The sequence below is a fragment of the Dipodomys spectabilis genome, unplaced genomic scaffold (genome assembly GCF_019054845.1).
Source record: "Dipodomys spectabilis isolate Male_0828 unplaced genomic scaffold, ASM1905484v1 ptg000017l, whole genome shotgun sequence".
Taxonomy (NCBI): domain Eukaryota; kingdom Metazoa; phylum Chordata; class Mammalia; order Rodentia; family Heteromyidae; genus Dipodomys; species Dipodomys spectabilis.
The window spans coordinates 6,551,711-6,570,802 of record NW_024870694.1 but is presented as its reverse complement, the minus strand read 5'-3'; the positions used below and the strand labels follow the sequence as shown (position 1 = coordinate 6,570,802).

At 39.6% G+C, this 19,092-nt stretch overlaps 1 protein-coding gene across 5 annotated transcripts in view; it reads left to right on the top strand.

Annotated features, from left to right (window-relative positions):
* Positions 1-19,092, top strand: part of Parp9 (poly(ADP-ribose) polymerase family member 9) — a 32,562-nt gene that overhangs the window by 10,420 nt on the left and 3,050 nt on the right. For 4 of the 5 annotated variants that reach the window (XM_042667473.1, XM_042667482.1, XM_042667492.1 and 1 more), the window contains exons 5-10: positions 1,731-1,952; positions 2,661-2,879; positions 4,925-4,979; positions 8,989-9,369; positions 14,419-14,558; positions 16,245-16,419. In XM_042667473.1, coding sequence (XP_042523407.1) covers positions 1,731-1,952; positions 2,661-2,879; positions 4,925-4,979; positions 8,989-9,369; positions 14,419-14,558; positions 16,245-16,419 — 1,192 coding nt within the window. The remainder of the gene's footprint in view (positions 1-1,730; positions 1,953-2,660; positions 2,880-4,924; positions 4,980-8,988; positions 9,370-14,418; positions 14,559-16,244; positions 16,420-19,092) is intronic. The other variant, XM_042667508.1, reaches the window with a different exon arrangement.

Here is a 19,092-nt window from a genome sequence, read left to right as displayed (position 1 = left end):
TGGTCACAAATAGACTTAAAAACTACTTGCTACCTACAAGACAATTATAGAGAAGACACCCCGTGAAATGAAGTATTTGAGAAGTAATTGATACAGATTTCATTGGAAATTAAAGCAAAAACTCTAGTTGAACAAACTTACTCCTTCAACTGAAATACTATTGTGTTTACTTATTCCAGCAGCATTAGAAACCTTCAATTTTTTTTAGGGTACCGGTACTCCCAAATGGCAAATTCTGATTGCACCTTCAAAGGGAACATCAAAGTGAACACTCATTAACATCAATGAAAAGTATAAACCTTCTCTCTGAAGGGAGTCAAGCCATCAAGATGATTAGGAAGTCTTGGACCCTGGGGAGGACATAACCTTCTTTCACACAATTCTGAGAGATAAGATGTTATTCACAGGGCAGTCCTGCATACATGTAGTCTGCTTCTGAAAAGATAGACAAAGAACTGGTAAGAGTGTTCTACTGTAGAATGGATAGGTGAGTGGATCCAGGGACCCTAGCCAGAGAGAAGCTTAGTTTTCATGAAAGACCTTTTTGCCTTAGTTGGACTTTCTTTAACCATGTACATTAAAATGGAAAAACAAGCCAAGAACTGTGGTATACACTTGTGATCTTGAGAGGCAGAGGCAGGATTGTGAGTTCAATGGCAGCCTGGACTACATAGCAAGTTCTAAGCTAGCCTGGATGACATAGTGAGCGAGATTCTGCTGAGAGAGAGAGAGAAGGAAAGAAAAAAAGAAGGAAAGAAAGAAAAAGAAAGGAAGGAAGGAAGGAAAAAAAGAAGAGTGAGGGGGGTGGGAGGGAGAGAGAGAAGGGGAAGGAAAGGGAAAGAAAGAAAGGAAAGAGCCAGGTTCTGGTGGCTCATGCCTGTAATTCTAACTACTCAGGAGGCTGAGATCTGAGGATCAAAGTTCAAAGTCAGCCCAGGCAGATAAGTCTGTGAGACTCTTATCTCCAATTAACCACCAGAAAATCGCAAGTGGTGCTATGGCTCAAGTGGCAGAGTACTTGCCTTGAGCTGAAGAGCTGAGGGACAGAGCCCAGGCCCAGAGTTCAAGCCCCATGACGGACAAAAAAAGGAAAGGAAGGAAGGAAGGGAAAAGTGGTAGAAATTTCCTCAGATTTTTTTTGTATTTTTAAAAACAAATATCTCACATAGAAATAGCAAAAGGTGATGATAATAACATAGGCTGGGTGTATAAGTCAGTTGTTGAGTGCTTAGCTAATATGTTCAAAGTCTTGGGTTTGATTCCCAGAACTGAGGGGAAAAAAGACATGGTGGCACATGCCTATAATCACAGACTTGGTAGATTGGGAATTTAAGACTAACTTGTATTACATGGTGAGTCTCGACTCAAAAAGAAACAAAAACAACAACAAAAAAAACTTTCACAAATAATTATCAGAATCTAGAATATATGAGGCATAATCCAGCAAGGACTAATAGATATTTGCGAAAGAAATTATTTTCCATCCATGTAAATTATACAGCTAGATGGATAATAGCTTCATAGGATAAACAGCTTTGTGCAACCAAATGGTCACTCTTTAGAAATAAGAGTGATCTAAAACTATTTAGTGAATTAATTTTGGTGGGTTTGGGAATGTTCAAAATGTATTTTTAAAAGCTCATTGGAGCCATAAAGATTTACATTAGTCATTTAAGAAGGAGGAATTTAACAAAGAACCCTGAGCTTTCTTTTTTTTTTTTTGTTTTCAGTCAGATGTAATTGTTAATTCAATAAGTGGACGTAGCCTTAAAGTCAGCTTGGTATCAAAAGCGATTCTACAACAAGCAGGAGAGCAAATGGAAAGGCACCTTAGGGAGACTATACCTACACTGTCTTCAAATTCCCTGTTAGTACTGGTCACAGAAGGATTTAAGTTGTCCTGTCATTTTGTGTTCCACATAATATGGCATTCAAGTAATCACAGTCCTCAGGTAAGCGCAAAATAAATTTACCTTTATTTCCATGCCTAACAAGTCTGTTACATTTCCGCCATTTCATTACATTGATGAAATATTGTCAAGTGGTAGAACCCCCATTTTGAAGGCTGCTTGCAATTCTAAAATGCTGAACTAGTTCAATTGGGACAATAGAGAGGATTATTCTGAACAAAATATAATTGAGGCACATCTGAAATACCATGGTGAACTTCCTTGGTACAGTCAGTGTGTGCTAAAAATAATGAACGACAGGAATGTGTAACAGGCTCTGATGGGGGATGGGTGTCAGAGGTAGGGTGGAGGGCTAATTCAAGAGGGGTGAATGAGGATGAATATGGTTGAAATACTTCAGTGAGGAAACCTGTTGAACTTGTTTTAAGATTTGTTTTTATTGACTTGGAAATGACTGATGAGCAGCAGCAAACTGATGCTGGGCTTTCTGCCCTGGGGCAGAAACAGGGGAAAAAATCATAGTGCCCAAATGTCCTGAAGAAACATTGAATTGCTCAAGTGCTTCTGTTTCTCAGGCTTTACATTTCTCATCCTCTAGCCTTTGAGCTATGGAGCATGGCTTCTGCTGCCTACCGAAGAGCCATGGATATGACCTTTAATGGAGTCTGGCATTGTAAACTATGGACAGAATCTAGGGCTAAGTGAAATCTTACTTCAAAGGCTGATCCTAAATGTGTGTTTCTTTTATAGACATTAAGAGAAGCAATGAAGAAGTGTTTGAAAAAGTGTCTTGATCGAACTATAACTTCTATTTCCTTTCCTGCCTTTGGGATTGGAAACATGGGTATGATGAAAGATGAAGCAGCCGAGATTATGTTTGATGAAGTTTTAGCATTTGCCAAAAATCACCCTACAAAACAACTAACTGTAAAATTCGTGATCTTTCCAGAAGACAGGGATACATATGTGGTGAGTTACTATCTTAGAAATGTCTTGCAGGTCATTTATTCATCGATTCATTAAACATGTATTTAGTAATCTAGTCTAAGACACAGGGCTAGGTGCTCTACAGTGTAGTGGTATTGTAACTTATTGAAATTTAATTTCTGTAAATTACCCACCTTAACAATAAATGTCAATGTAGAAGCCAGGGTTTTTTACTTTTTTTTTTTTAATTCACTACTTAGGTTTTCCTTTCCCCCTTTTTTTTGCATTAATTCTTCCTTCTCTGCTCCTTGAAAATATAAGCAACCTCCTTGTCACTTAGCAAGGCTGGTACTCTATTGCTTGAGCCACAGCTCCACTTTCACTTTTTTGGTAGTTAATTGGATAAGAGTCTCTTTCCTGCTTGGGTTGCCTTGAATCTCTAGCCTGAGAGCTCAGCTTCTTGAGTAGCTAGGATCACAGGTGTTAGGTACCAGTCCCTTATCCACTGTTGGCCTTCTTATAAACATTTCTTTTCATCCTAAATAAAGTCATACAATGAGAAATGTGCTTACGGAAAGAACAGAAGACCCCATATCCGGGTCCTCATTCTCTCAGGGTGTGTTAACTTGATAGAGTCCCCACATCCCAGAAAATGGATTTATCAGATATCCAATTGATATGGCTCAACCAGACCAACTTAAGATGAAGTAGAATTTATATTCACATACTCAATTATTCAACTTAAGATGAAGTAGAATTTATATTCACATACTCATTATTTTCCAGTTCCAAATTGAAGTGAATAAATGAGTCCTCAGAAGATTGAAATCCTTGTGTTTACTAGTATTTCATGATGTTAAGGGTGCTAGGCAGAACTGGGTATCTATAAACGAAAATGGACAGCTAGTTGACAAATATTTCTTGCATATCTATCTTTCACCAGACATTGTATCTCAGAATAAGGAACAACTTATTCTGAAATATCTCTTATTATCTCATGGTTGCTATCTCTCAGACCAGGTGTTGTTCACTAGCAGACAGAGCTGGTGGAACACCACTGCCAAATTCATATCATTTGACTCTACTTTTCTGCGCTCCTTGCAGATTATCATCTACTTGCTATGAACATAGTCTTTCTTCAAAGTCATTGCTAGTGATTTATAGTTTTCCTTTACATTCTGTTCAAAAGTCTTGTCTAATTCTTTCTAATCCCACAACCCATTCTGTTTTTAAATTACCTTCTAGAGAAATTTTTAATCCAAGTGTATGGCAGCTCTTTATCAGCAGGTGTTTCTTTATCAGCAGATGATATTACCTTATTTGTTTTATTTTCAAGTTTTTGAATGGAGAGGACAAGGAAATGCCATGTAACTAAACATGGTAAGAACAAAGGCTTTTTGCTCTGGAAACAGTAGCTACAAATACAAGTTATAAAGAAAATTCCCCATAGATTAAGAAACTTCATTGTTAAAGTTCAGATGGGAAGCAAATTTAATACCTCATTAATAACCATATGTCCACTAAATTAAATACGGACAACTCTGTTAGTCTTGAACAAGGAATAGACAGGAGAAAGTAGTTCTAAACTATAGGAAATATGATTGCAAATAGTCATTACGAGTGCTTACTGAGTGCTTACTGTGTGTCAGGTATAATTTTAAATACTTTGCAGGAACTAACTCATATAAAACAAACCATTCATTCTATCTATATAGTTTGATATATGTAGAACATTTAAAGATGAATTTGTATTTGAAGTTCATCTCTAATCCAGGCCTAACATAATAGTGCCTATAGTAAACAGGACATTAATATCTGTTACTATATTTTTACCTAGTTATATAAATTCTTTTTCATATTAGATTTTGTTTTTTCCTCATCTCTCCTGTACTTGTTTCCCTTAGATATTGAGATTGTGCAATTGCTGTTCACTAGAACTTTTCTACCACTTGTTTTAGATGCAGAGAGAGGGAGGCTGTCGACATCAGCAAAGTCAAGTGTGGTGTGTACAGGTAGAAGTAGGTAGATTTTGGTGGCAATGGTGATAAGCCCTACTTATGACTCTTTTTGTGTTTTTCTTACTATAGGCTTTCAAAGCTGAAATGACAAAATTCAACTCACACAATCCCAATGATAACAATGGTAAGAGATCCACAGGTCTAAAAGTACAGTTTCCTACAATAGGCACATTTTGCTCTTGATCATCTCAACTAATAGAAGAGAAATGAATAAGTAAAGCCAAAAGAAATTCATTGTGCTCCTGCTAGGATATTATCAACCTGCTTTCTTTCTTAACTATGATTCTACTCTTGCTCAAATTCCATGATACCAACAGGGAATGCTAAATTGTAGTAGATAATCTACAGCATGAGTAGTTCATTCACAAATGGCTGTCTAGAGTTTTTCCCCATTTGGTAATTCTGCACCAGGCATGATTTTCACACCTCTAATCCTAGCACATAGATAGAAGGATTGTGAGTTTAAGGCTAGTATGGATATATACTGTGACCCGAGAGAGAGAGAGAGAGAGAGAGAGAGAGAGAGAGAGAGAGACCGACCCAGAAAGTTTGCCCTCCAAAAGCTGTCTAAGCTAGTCCATACTTTCTGCTCCAAACACTTATTGATAATTATACAAAATACATTTTGGTAATACCAGATAAACAGGTTAACACATTGCTACTCAAATCGGAGTAATCACTGGGATCACCTTAACAAACAGAGAAAGATGGACAGAGAGAAAGGAGAAATCATATAGGCCCCAGATCTAAAGATTTTGATTTAAAACTCTGGCTCTAGGCCAAGCAGACCTTGTTATGAAAGCTCTCTAGTCAGTTTTGCAGGTGGGCTATGTTTGGGATCATTGGATAAACTTGTCCTGGTAGGTGTGGTGGTGAAGGATTAGCTATAACTCATAATTCCATTCTTTTGATGGAAATTGAATGGACAAAGATGGAATATTCAATGGCTCAGTGATAGTGGAAATGAAGAAAAGGGAACTCTAGGAGATCTGGTTTGATACTGAGCCTCTTAAGAGTCTATCACTTTGTCTACAAAATGATGATTATAGGTGCTACTAACTTACACCTGTAATCCTAGCTACTGATGAAGCTAAGATCTGAGGATAATAGATCCAAGCCAACCTGGGCAGAAAAATCTGTGGGGCTGGTATCTCTACTTAACCAGCAAAAAAGCCAGAAGTGGAGGTGTGGCTCAAGAGGTAGAGCACCAGCCTTGTGCAAAAAGTTAAGTTCAAATCCCAGTACCAGTACAAAAAAAAAAAGGAAAGAAAATGATGACTATAGAAGATTATTATGAGGATAATTAGAGATAGATGTGAAGATTCTGTAAATTACAAAGCATTAAACAAATGCAAGGGGACAAATAATGAATGAGAAGATGAACAAGGCTTCCTCCAGATAGCCCAGGAGGAGACAGTCCCTCTGAAAGAGGGCTCAAGAATGGCTTTATGAACTAGGAGTGGAGCTGTGGCTCAAGCAGAGGAGCACTAGCCTTGCACAAAAAAGTTCAGGGTCAGCACCCAGCCCCTACTTCAAGCTTGAAGACGAGCATGTATTTGTTTCTAAGTATGTGCATGTGTGTGTGCACATACACACACACACACACACACACACACACACACACACACACACAAATGACTTTAGCTGGGTGCTGGTAACTCACACCTGTAATCCTAGCTACTCTGGAGGCTGAGATCTGAGGATCAAGGTTCAAAGCCAGCCCAGGCAGGAAAGTCTATGAGACTCTTATCAATTAATCACAGAAAAAGCCACAAGTAGTGCTATGGATCAAGTGGTAGAGTGCTAGCCTTGAGCAAAAAAATGAGCTCAGGTCCAAAGTTCAAGCCTCAGGACAGGCAAAAAAATGAAACAAACAAAAGAATGGCTTTATGAGCAAGGTGCCAGAGACTCATGTTTGTAATTCTAGCTATTCAAGAGACTGAGATCTAAGGATCACAGTTTGGAGTCAGCTAGGGCAGTAAAGTTCTTGAGACTCATCCAATTAACCTGCAAAAAGCAGGAAGTGGAGCTGTGGCTCAAGTGGTAGAGTGCTGCCACTGAGCAAAAAAACTAAGGGACAGTGCCCAGCCCCAGTAACAGCACAAGAGAGAGAAGAAAGAGAAAGGAAAAGAAGAGAAAAGCTTTATGGATTAGAATGGTTCTAAATTAGGCGTTAGGATAATAAAGGTTTTTCAATGGTCAGTGGCAGAGGGGAGGCACCCAAAGTGAAGAAAACCCACAGGAGCAAACAAATGCAGTATATATTTGGGGAACCACAATACAGGCTATCAAGACTAGAGGAGTAGTTTCAGGTGGGCCTAATATAGAAAAGGAACGTAGGAAACTTCACTTACAATTAATCTAAAGTGTGGATGCAAGTCACTATTTCAACAATTCTTGAGTACATCTGTTAGTTCACATAGGGCAATAATCAACATCCATAACAACTGATGATGATTTTCTCATCAAGAAAAAGTTAACTAGTTAGGAAGGCAGACATATGTTTTCATTAGAAAGATTTAATATATAATTAAAGGTAAATTTAATTGTGGTGCTTAGAAGATTATCATTTTGTGATCTGAACAATATAGCTATCTAGAAGAATAAGTCTTCTTAATAATGACAGATTAATACATTGTTTTTGTTTTCTTGTTTAAAAAAATAATGCTGGGTGCCAGTGGCTCATGCCTGTAACACTAGCTACTCAGGAGGCTGAGATCTGAAGATTGTGGTTCAAAGCCAGCCCAGGCAGGAAATTTTGTGAGACTCTTATCACCAAAAGGCCAGAAATGGTACTGTGACTCAAAGTGGTAAAGCACTACCTCAAGCATAATATAGCTCTGGGACAGCACCCAGGTCCTGAGTTCAAGCCCCAGGGCAGGTGCATGCACGCGCAAGCACGCGCGCACACACACACACACACACACACACACACACACACACACACACATACACTACATAAACTCCTAGGGAAGGGAATATAGTTTTTTATTTTCTCCTAAAAAGTAATGTAAAACACAATTAAAATATCTTTGTCATTTCTGTTGTTGAGAACATCCACTTTTCTTTTACTTTGAGCGAGGCCTTTGTCTCCCACTTCTAGTTCTGTCCTAATGATTTTTCCTAGTTCCTAACACCACTCAGCTACAACATTGGGAGAAAGATGCTAGCTACCCAATTGTCCCACACCGCATCTGCTAATTTTATAACTAACACTAACAAGTTTTATAACAGTGGTTACTTAAGGATTTTTTTGAGTTTTCACTGACTTTCTTCAGTTAAATAATAGACTTGTAAGGATTGAATAAAATAATGCACATATTATTGAACCAATGCCTAGAGCTTTAGTGATCAACTTACTTTTTTTTCCTCCTCAAAATATATTTCCTAGATTCCTCCATGCAAAGCTCATTTCTTTTTATTTATTACTATAATAATATTCCATTGTTGAGGGATATTTGGTTCTTTTCAGGGAATTTTTTTTTTTTTGCTATGCCCAACAGTATGTCGTTTCTTGTATACTTTTCTTGTTTACTAGTGGTTAGTGGAATTATAGATATTTCTCCTTTTGTTATACTTTGATAATTTTCTAGTTTTCCAGTAATAAGCATATTAGGTTTGGGCCTTTTTTTTGTCTGACACCAGGATTTAAACTCTTGATCCAACATTTCTGCTCATTGGCTGATACTCTACCACCCAAACCAGGCCTGCAAACCCTAAACATGTTAGTTTTATAATCAGAAATTCTTGGTGGTTGCTTTTATTTTTTAAAGTCTTTCCAAGATATTTGATTTTCAAACCTATTAGAAGATGTTAAAGACACTTAGCAGGAAAAAGTACAAAATCCTAGTTGAGATCAGAAGATGAACTCACCTGTGAGTTGACAGATGCTAGCAGGAGCCAGATACGATGAGGCCAGCCCCTTCTAAGCTAAATTTTGTATTCCTAAGATAAAATGTCCCTATGTGTTTTCTGTATATCTAGTGCACCTTCTAGAGATATGTATTTAAAAGCAGGGTTGTTACAGTTGGCAATGATGACAATATTCTTGGGCAAATGGTGGCCAGAGAGTTTTGTTCTGCATTATTTAAAAACTCACTACCTTTCCATGTTACTTATAATGGTCCTATCAGTCTTCCAGTGGACCACAGAGGAGCAAAGAATAAATGGCCTTGAAGCTGGATTGCCTACTGTCAATCTGATAGGAGCCACCAAAGAAAAGATGCAAGAGGCTGAAGCATGGATCAAAAGGTTACTGACTTTCCAGGACCACCACATCATTGAGAATAATCATATTCTCTACCTTGGGAAAAAAGAACATGAAAAACTGGCTCTGCTCCAGAAAACCACAAGTGTCTCCATCACAGAGACTATCCTTATAGGAAAGACATATTTGGAGATTAAAGGAGACCGATCTAACCTCATGAAGGTGGTTATGAAAGTTGAATGTATGTTGTGTGATGTTCAGGAGGAAGTGGTAAGAAAAAATGAGAAAGCCCTTTATAGCTTTTTAGGTGAGTAACTTCTTACTAAGTTAAAAAGTTAACTCTCCCAATTGTTCTTCTTTGTGATGTGTGGAGAAGAGGTAAAATTGGAAAGAAAGCAAACCATTCTAACTGTGTTAAGTCACTAAGGTTTTTTATCCCCTTGTGTGTGGCTTGAACTGAGGGCCTGGGGCCTGTCTTTGAACTTTTTTCCCTCAATGTTAGCACTCTACTACTGACCCACAGCTCCATTTCCAGCTTCTTGGTGTTTAATTGGAGATAAGAGTCTCATGAACTTTCCAACCCAAGCTGGCTTTAGACCACAATCCTTAGTCCTCAGCCTGTTGAGGGTTACAGACATAAGCCACTGGTATCCAGTTTAGGTCATTGAGTGGTAGAGTGCTAGCCCTGAGTAAAAGAAGCTTTGGGACAGTGGCAGGCCCTGAGTTCAAGCGCCAGAACTGGCATATAGAACTCAGGGCCTGGCGTACACACAGAAAAAAGTTTATCCCTAATTCTGTAAGTTAAGCATTCAAATGTAGATAATTCTACTTGATTATTTCTTGTATTGAATTTTATTATACCTTTTTATTGCTGGCAGCATTAGGATCCATAAAACAAACTTTGTTCTTTCTTTTCTTCTTGCCTCCCTCCCTTCTTCCCTCCTTCCTTCTTTCCCTCACTCCTGTCCTCTTTTCCTTCCTTCCACAGACTTGCTAGGTAGCTCTTCAGGTTGGCTTTGAACTTTCAGTCCTGCCTCAGCCTCCCTAGTGCTGGGATTATAAGTGTGTACCACCATGCCTAGCCAGCATCCCCAATAATTAATGTATTTGTCACCAATTAATGTATTTGTTAGTTCTGTAACATAGCTCCTTTCAAAGGATAATAAGGGGATTAGGACCCAGAGAAATCATTTTAATAGATCCCTAGTGCTAACTGGGAAACTGTGTCATCTAAACCCCATCCTAGGGAAACAGCTCAAATGGTAGAGCGCCTTCCTACAAGGGGGTGGTTCTGAGTTCAAATGTTAGTAATGCTGAGACACAAAAATAACTATACCATGGGTGGTAGTGCACCCTAAAATCCTATGACTCAGGAGGCTGAGGCAAGATTTTTTTGTGAGTTTGAGGCCAGCTTGGGTTACATAGTAAGTTCCAGACCAGTCTGAGCTAATTGTCTTAAAACAAATCAGCCAGGTGCTAGTGGCTCATAAGTATAATCCTAGCTAATCAGGAGCCTTGAGATCTGAGCATCATGATTCAAAACTAGCCGGGGCAGAAAAGTCTGTGAGACTCTTATCTCTAACTAAATATTTTTAATAAGCTGGAAGTTGAGCTGTGGTTCAAGTAGAGTTCAAGCCTGAATGGATAAAGCTCAAAGACAGCACCTAGGCCCTGAGTTCAATCCCCAAGTCCAACACAAAAACAAACAAGCCAAACACACACACAAAAAAGTGAGACATGGAAGAGAAGATTATTTCATGTATTCATATATGTGTCAAACTGTGTAAATGGTGTAAACAGATGGACATTGTCCTTGCTCAGAGTCTAATTGGGGATATTGACAAATGACCTAGTAAGCTCTGGACACAAGGGGTAAAAGTACAATGGACACAAAGGTGAGGCACTTCTCATGGATTTGGGAAGTCTGGAGAAAGGTCATTTACAACATAAGAGATGTTATGAATGAAGAATTTAATTATCTGTGGTAGATAACCAGGCAATGAAAGAAAATCTTAAGAAATAACCCTAGAACTCAGATCCAGTGGCTTATACTTGTAACCCATCCCAGATACTTGGGGAGCAGAGAATGGGAGGATTGTGGGTCCAGGCTAGACTGTGCAGAAAAGTCCCTAAGAATGTGTCTCCATGGAGGAAAGCTGACAACACATGACTGTGATCCAGAGAAAATGGGAAGCCTAAAAGTAGGCAGATCAAGAATGATGCTTGCATCTAGGTGGAAAGCAAGACTACCTCAAAAAGTAACCAGTGAAGCCGGGAGCTGGTGGCTCACGCCTATAATCCTAGCTACTCAGGAGGCTGAGATCTGAGGATCGCGGTTCAAAGCCAGCCTGGGCAGGAGAGACCGTGAGACTCCTATCTCCAATAAACCACCAGAAAACCGGAAGTGGCGCTGTAGCTCAAGTGGTAGAGCGCTCGCCTTGAGCTGAAGAGCTGAGGGACAGCGCCCAGGCCCAGAGTTCAAGCCCCATGACCGACAAAAAAATAAAGTAACCAGTGAGAACAGAGCTGGAGACACAGCTAGCTAGTGTGTGCTTCTGACTGAAGTTTATGGGACTTCAAAGTCCCCCGTGTCCAGAACAATGGCTGGCATATACTAGAAGCTTGGCTTACATTTCTTGAATTCAAAGAATTGGATTCTAATCTTATACTTTGTAAATGTGAGGTCTTAGTCTCCAGACTTAATTTACGGTCTCTTCCTTTGAAGTTTTGAGATTTTGGAGCTCCTCTATTATGGAGCGGCACCGCCTCTGCCTCCTCCTCCTCCTCCACCACCTCCACCACCTTCTTCTTTTTGTGCTGGTCCTGGGACTTGAACTCAGAGCCCGGGCCCTGTCCCTGAGCTTTTATGCTTGAGAATAGTGCTCTATCACTTTTTCTTTTGGGGGGGGGGGGATCCGGTTGTGGGGCCTGAACTCTGGGCCTGGGCGCTGTCCCTCAGCTCTTCAGCTCAAGGCTAGCACTCTACCACTTGAGCCACAGCGCCACTTCCGGCTTTTTTCTTTTTGCTTATGTGATGCTGAGGAATCCGAACCCAGGGCCTCATGTATGCAAGGCAAGCGCAATACCACTGAGCCACCTTCCCAGCCCCAGTGCTCTATCACTTTGGATCACAGTACCATTTCTGGCTTTTTAGTAGTTAATTGGAGATAAGAGGCTCACAAACTTTCCTGCCTGGGCTGGCTTGGAACTGCAATCTTAAAATCTCAGCCTAGTGAGTAGCTAGGATTACAAGCATGAGCCATAGGGACCTGGCTAAGTGATCCTTTCCTTGCATGCACAACTTGGCTTTTTAGTGAATTACTCTGATCACCTGATTTTCATGGTAAACTTATTCAATTAGATAATATACCAGGGATTGGGCCATTACAATATATTTATTCTCAAGCCAAACTGAAAATCAACTGAGATAAATCAAGCTTTTTAAAATTTATTTATCTATTTATTTATTTATTGTTTGCATTTGTTTACCTGTATAAGGAGCTTACGTGCATCGTGCATCGAAACAAGTTGTCTATTCTGTTTTTAAAAGGAAAGGGAGGGGCTGGAAGGTGACTCAGTGGTAGAGTGTTTGCCTTGCAAGCATGAGGCCCTGGCTTTGATTCCTCAGCTCCACATAAGCAGAAAAAGCCAGAAGTGGCGCTGTGGCTCAAGTGACAGAGCTCTTGCCTGAGCTGAAGAGCTGAGGAACAGTGCCCAGGCCCAGAGTTCAGGCCCCACAACTGGCAAAAAAAAAAAAAAAGGAAAGGGAGAAGAAGAAAGGAAGGAGAAAGAGAGGAGGAAATAGAAAGGAGGCACAAAAGGGAGGAAGATTTGATCTTCAAATTTTACCTTTCTTGCTTGGGTGGTGAATGAGTGATACTTGTTCCCAGTCTTTTGCCTTGTCTTTTCAGAGAGCAATGGTGAAAGCCAGATTTCTAATCTTATCTTTGCTTACTAGCTTTTTGAATTATTGGACAAGTGACTTAATTTGTCAGAACTTTAATTTCCTTATTTATAAAGTTGAGTTAATTATTTCAATAATGGTGTTGTGACGATCAAATGAAGTAGAGAATGAAATCTCCTTGAAAACTTTGAAGTGTTACATTAATGTCCTACTGTTTTCTATCATTCAGGTTTTCTTAACAATCTTTTTGCTGGGCTGGGAAGGTGGCTCAGTGGTAGAGCGCTTGCCTTGCACGCATGAGGCCCTGGGTTCAATTCCTCAGCACCACATAAGCAAAAAGAAAAAAGCCGGAAGTGGCGCTGTGGCTCAAGTGGTAGAGCGCTAGCCTTGAGCTGAAGAGCTGAGGGATAGTGCCCAGGCCCAGAGTTCAGGCCCCACTACCAGACCCAAAAAAAACCACCAAAAACAAAAAAAACAATCTTTTTGCTGATAGCTATCCTGACCAGAAATACAAATAATTCTAATCAGTATCACAATCTTGTATCCTTCATACTACTGATCCTGCAAGGAGGAATATAATTAGTGCTTGTTTTCTCTCGCATCCTTTGGCTTCTTAATCCAAACTATTGAAGGACAATTTTTTTAACCCCTTCATTTTATTCTATGACTTATTTTTGTTGTAGTTCTTGTATATCCTAAACAATCTGAGGCATTTGCTTTAAATGGGCTAGTCCTCTAAGTTTCTAGAATTCATTTTATTAATTTTGTTTTTAAATTTTTATTAGCATAAATTAATTGTACAAATGGCTTCATTATGATATGCAGAACATGTATATAATTTACTTTCATCAAGTTGACCTCATCCAGATTACTCTTCCTTACTCCCTTCCATTTCCCCTCCTTTTATGCTGTTTTTTGGTGGGTTTTATTATGCTATTTTCATACATATATGTAATGTTTCTGTAATATTCACTCTGTCACCTTTTCTTTTCTCCCTCCCCCTATTGTTTTACAGTCTAGTCATATTGCTTTAAGTCTAGTTTCTACAGATGAGCAACAGGATGTGATATATGTCTATCTGAGCTTGGCTTATCTCACTTAACATGATGATCTCTAGATACATCCACTTTACTGTAAAGACAATTTCATTTCACTCTTCTTTATGGCTGAATAAATGGAATAAATGTAGAACATTTTCTTATCCTAGCATTGTCTGTTAGGCACGTAAGCAGGTTCCATGCCTTGGCTATTGTTAATAGTGATGCTGTAAACGTGGGTGTGCAGTTATTTCTATTGTATATTGACTTACACTTATTGCATGTTGACTGTATTGTATGTTGAGTTATATTCATTTAGATACATGCCCAAGAATTAAATTTCCTTAAATTTCTTTACAAGTTTTTTTTTTTGATACAGTGCATTGAGACACAGTTTTATCTTACTCATTTTTAGGACAATGGACTGGTCAGCATCCCAAACTACAAAATGAAAAGATAGAAAAGATCTTATATCTTCGATATCTAGTGCCTTCATGTCCAGAACTTCAACATGAAAAGAAGATATTTGAAAAATGTGGTTTGCAAGTTATAAAGGTAAAACCTAATTAAGAAGAGAATTTGGCTCATGTTGCTATTAATTAACTTGGTATGTAGACAATAGAAAAGCTCACCTGTCAGTGACTCAGCTAACTGCTCTGTGCCCTGGAATCCCAGGAGTAAGACTGGCAGGAAGGCAAGCATGAGGGTATAGTTGGAATTAGGAGGTAGAAATGAAATCAGAACATACAAAATGTAGATTAAAGATCCATTTAAGGTGAGTGATCTGCCCATCTTTGAGCAAAATAAAAGAAAGTAGAAAACAGTATAGCATGTCTTATGCTGTATTATAACTGCACTTGGGTTTGAACTCAGGGCCTTGAATTTACCAGGCATGTGATCTACCCAAGCCATTTCCCTAGACTTTGCTTACCTATTTTTATGTTTCAGTAAACCCTGAGCTTTAACAAGGCAGATACTATATCTGTATTATTGACCATTATATTACCAGTCCCTCTGACATAGAGATTGCCAGTGAATGTTTATGAAATAAATATATTGAAGCAGCAGCAGAGGGTTTTAAGAAGACAAAAAATAGTCCGATTAGAAGATTATGAGTAGGAGAGAATGCCATGTAGTTTTATATGAAAAGCAAATTGCATGCAAAATAGGATGCACAAAAGTGACTATTTTTGAGGTAGAACAGAGGTGATTTAAATTGCTTTTTAAAAAAGTTTTTATTATCTTTAAGTAGTTGTACAAGTAGGTGCCATTAACATTAACTAGATGCTATTTAACAAAGTAGTTTATAAATACAGTGTATCTTGATCAGTGTCATCCCTTTGACTCACTCCTTCCCTTACTTTTCTTTTTTCTTTTCTTTTCTTTTTCTTTCTTTCTTTTTTTTTTTGTGATCATAGGGCTTGAACTCTGGGCCTGGGCGCTGTCCCTGGGCTCTTTAGTTCAAGGTGAATGCTCTGCCACTTGAGCCACAGTACCACTTTCGGTTTTCTAGTGGTTTATTGGAGATAAAAGTCTCACAGACTTTCCTGCCCGGGCTGGCTTTGAACCTTGATCCTCAGCTCTCATCCTCCTGAGTAGCTAGGATTACAGGCGTGAGCCACTGGTACCTGGCCTTCCCTTACTTTTCTAATTTTTGTGGTAAATACAATGAATTCTTGATTGTGTTCTCCCTCTTCCCAGCCCCCTTCATTCACTTATCCCTTTCAGTTTAGCTCCATCCCCTCCCCTTCTTGGATATACCCATTTCTTTGTGTTGACCTAATCTATCCATCTATCTTTCCTTCCTTCCTCCCTCTCTTCCTTCCTTCCTTTCTTCCTTCCTTCCTTCCTACCTTTCTTCCTTCCTTCCTTCCTTCCTTCCTCCCTTCCTCTCTTCCTTCCTTCTGTCAGTCATGGAGCTTGAATTATGGACCTGGGCACTGTCCTTGAGCTCTTTAGCTCAAGGTTAGCATTCTACCACTTGAGCCACTGCGCCAGTGTTCTGATGGTTTGTTGGAGATAAGAGTCGCATGGACTTTCCTGCCCAGGCTGGCTTTGCACCATGATCCTCAGATCTTAGCCTCCTGAGTAGCTAGGATTACAGGCATGAGCCACCAGCACCTGGCTTTGACCTAATCTTTCTCAAAAAAAAAAAAGTATACTACTTAAGTTCTCTATAGAGTCTGTTATACTTCAGGTAATTCATCCAGTTTCTTGTCCCCACCCCCACCTTGGTCATAGGTGGAGGAGTTACAAAATCCATTACTCGTGGATGCCTACCAAAAGAAGAAGAAAATGATGGAAGTGAGAACCCAGCAATCACCTGTGAGCCTCAGGGCATTCCAGCAAGTTCCATACCAGTTCCTTGATGCTGTGTGCAGAGTCGGCTTTCACAGATTCTATACTGCATCCTATAGTAGGTGTCAGTCCATCATCCTCAGGGCTTCCCAATGTGGGTGTTGACAAGCACTCATTCAGGTAGCAGGTGGCTTGCAATTAAAAACATCTCTTGCTGTAGAGAGGGAATCATTGTAATTGGACTATAGAAATGAAGTTTTGGAAAGGGTTGTTTTGATCCTTTATATCTCTTTGTTGCTGGGTTTTACATTGATGACTGCATAAGCAGTGGGATCCATGGGTCACTGTTTTTTCTCATTTCTGTTTCTGTGTCCTATTTGCAACTTTTATCATTACTGTCATTGTTGTTGTTATTGCTATTATTGGCTTACTTATCTCAACATCACTGAGCCATCCTCATCCCTTAATTAAAAGATATTTTCCTGAAGTTAAGACAGTCTACATTTTCTCCTTCATCCTCTTTCTCTCATGTAGTCTACTAGTGAATGAATTAGATATCATGTGGCAGGTGAAGTAAATAGTGTCTCAAGATCCTTCCCAGCCATGGGAGTTCTATATGAAGCTTCCTCAACCCAGTGGTATAAAAATGTTAGATACATAATTGCTATGTTGTGCCTTTTCCTCTCTCCAAGGGAGACTAACAACTTGAGTAATACTCATGGAGAGATGCCTACCTATGCTTTTACTTGGCTCATTAAATATGCAGCGCTTGATCTTTACCTTTCAAACATATAGCATGATCCTTGCTGTAGAGCCAGTCCCAAGAATCTTAATTTCTACAAAGCAAAGGTTCTGGAAATCATCTTTATACCAGAGAGAACATAGGTAGTATCAGGTAAAAATTGAGCACAGATAGTGTGTGTGTGTGTGTGTGTGTGTGTGTGTGTGTGTGTGTGTGTGTGTGTGTGTGTGTGTGTGTGTGTGTGTGTATGTGTGTGTTAGTACTGGAGTTTGATCTCAAGGCCTGGATGCTGTCCCTTAACTTTATATCTCAAGGCTGGCACTCTACTTCTTGAACCACATCTCTTCTTTCAGCTTTTGGATAGTTAATTGGAAATAAGAGTCTCTCCGACTTTCCCGACTGGCTGGCCTTGAACCTTAATCCTCAGATCTCAGCCTCCTCAGTACCTAGGGTTACAGGAGTGAGCCACAGGCACCTGGCTTATTGTCAGTTCCTTAACTGGCTTCTCTGCATCCCTACTTTTACTTAAAATATTCCCTCCGAGATTGTCACTATTTTCCTAGTCTGGTAAATGCCCTCTTTCATTCCCAAGCCCAGAATTTTCTGCCCACTATCTATACACATTCTTCTTCTCCAGACATCCAAGGCGTTTATTATCCTCTCAAGAAAACAGTCCCACACACTTATTCAGTCTCTTTATCAGCCTTAAGTTCAGACATTCTCTGTTAAAGCATAAAAGCAAAGGATCACCCTTATATACTCATTACATAATGACACTTAAAGGGCAGAAACACTGCCAAGAGAACTCCTATATTGAACGATTATTAAGGGATGAGCATGGCTCAAATAGGACACAGAAACAGAAATGCAGCAGTCCTTGCCATGTGCTGCTGGATTCTAGGAGCAGGGAGGACTCTTTGCTCTGGGAGTGGATTGAGTGGATACTTATTTGCACTCCAGAAAGAAAATGTTCTTTATGTATTGTGATTTTTGACCATTTCAAGGCTGACTGCCTACTAGTGGGCTCAGAACTGCCTTAACTGCATAGATGAGAGTATGTAGATTGCAGAGCCGGGTAGTGATTCCTTTTTCCCTGGGAATTCCTCTAGTCTTTCTGAGATTTCTATTTTTCTGCTTGTCTTGACTCTGAGGGCACTCTTGAATAAAGTGAATTCCTTCTCAAAAACTTTAAGAGCTCTAGTCACATTTCCTCAGATTCTTTTCTAATAGAAGAAGAACTTTTGTGCTGAAGTGAGAAAATTGCTCTTGGTTTAGTTTTGCTTTATTCCCTCGTCTCTCATTTATGGTAAGACCTTTTATTGTGTGCCAGTCCTAGGGTTTGAACTCAGGGCTGCTTGAGCCACAGCTCCACTTCTGGCTTTTTGATAGTTAAAGATGTGAATCTCCTGGACTTTCTGCCTAGGTTGGGTTTGAACCTGGATTCTCAGATCTAAGCCCCCTAAGCAGTTAGGATTACAGGTGTGAGCCACCAGTGTCTGGCTCAAGAACTCCATTTTCATGTGAAAAAAAATCCTTCCAGTTTTAGCCTTTACCTCAAAAGGCCCTTTCCTTCACAGGAACTCTGAAAGCCATAATTTCAAGATTATATTTTCTCTGTGAATATATATATATAAACACGCACACACACACACACACACACACACACACATTCTAAACTTTTTTTGCCCTTGAGGTAATAGGTAGCAACAAAGCAATGGAGAAGGAAGATCAAGAAGAAACTCTTGAGAAGGAAAATTCTTTTATTTTTCTTTCTTTAAAAGCAGTCCTAGGGCTGGGAAGGTGGTTCAGTGGTAGAGCGCTTGCCTTGCATACTTGAGGCCCTGGGTTCGATTCCTCAGCACCACATAACCAGAAAAGGCCAGAAGCGGTGCTGTGGCTCAAGTGGTAGAGTGCTAGCCTTGAGCTGAAGAGCTGAGGGACAGCGCCCAGGCCCAGAGTTCAAGCCCCACAACCGGTCCCAAAAAAACAAAACAAACAAAAAAGCAGTCCTAACCTTGGATGCCTCCTGCTTGTTGAGCAAGCGCTCTA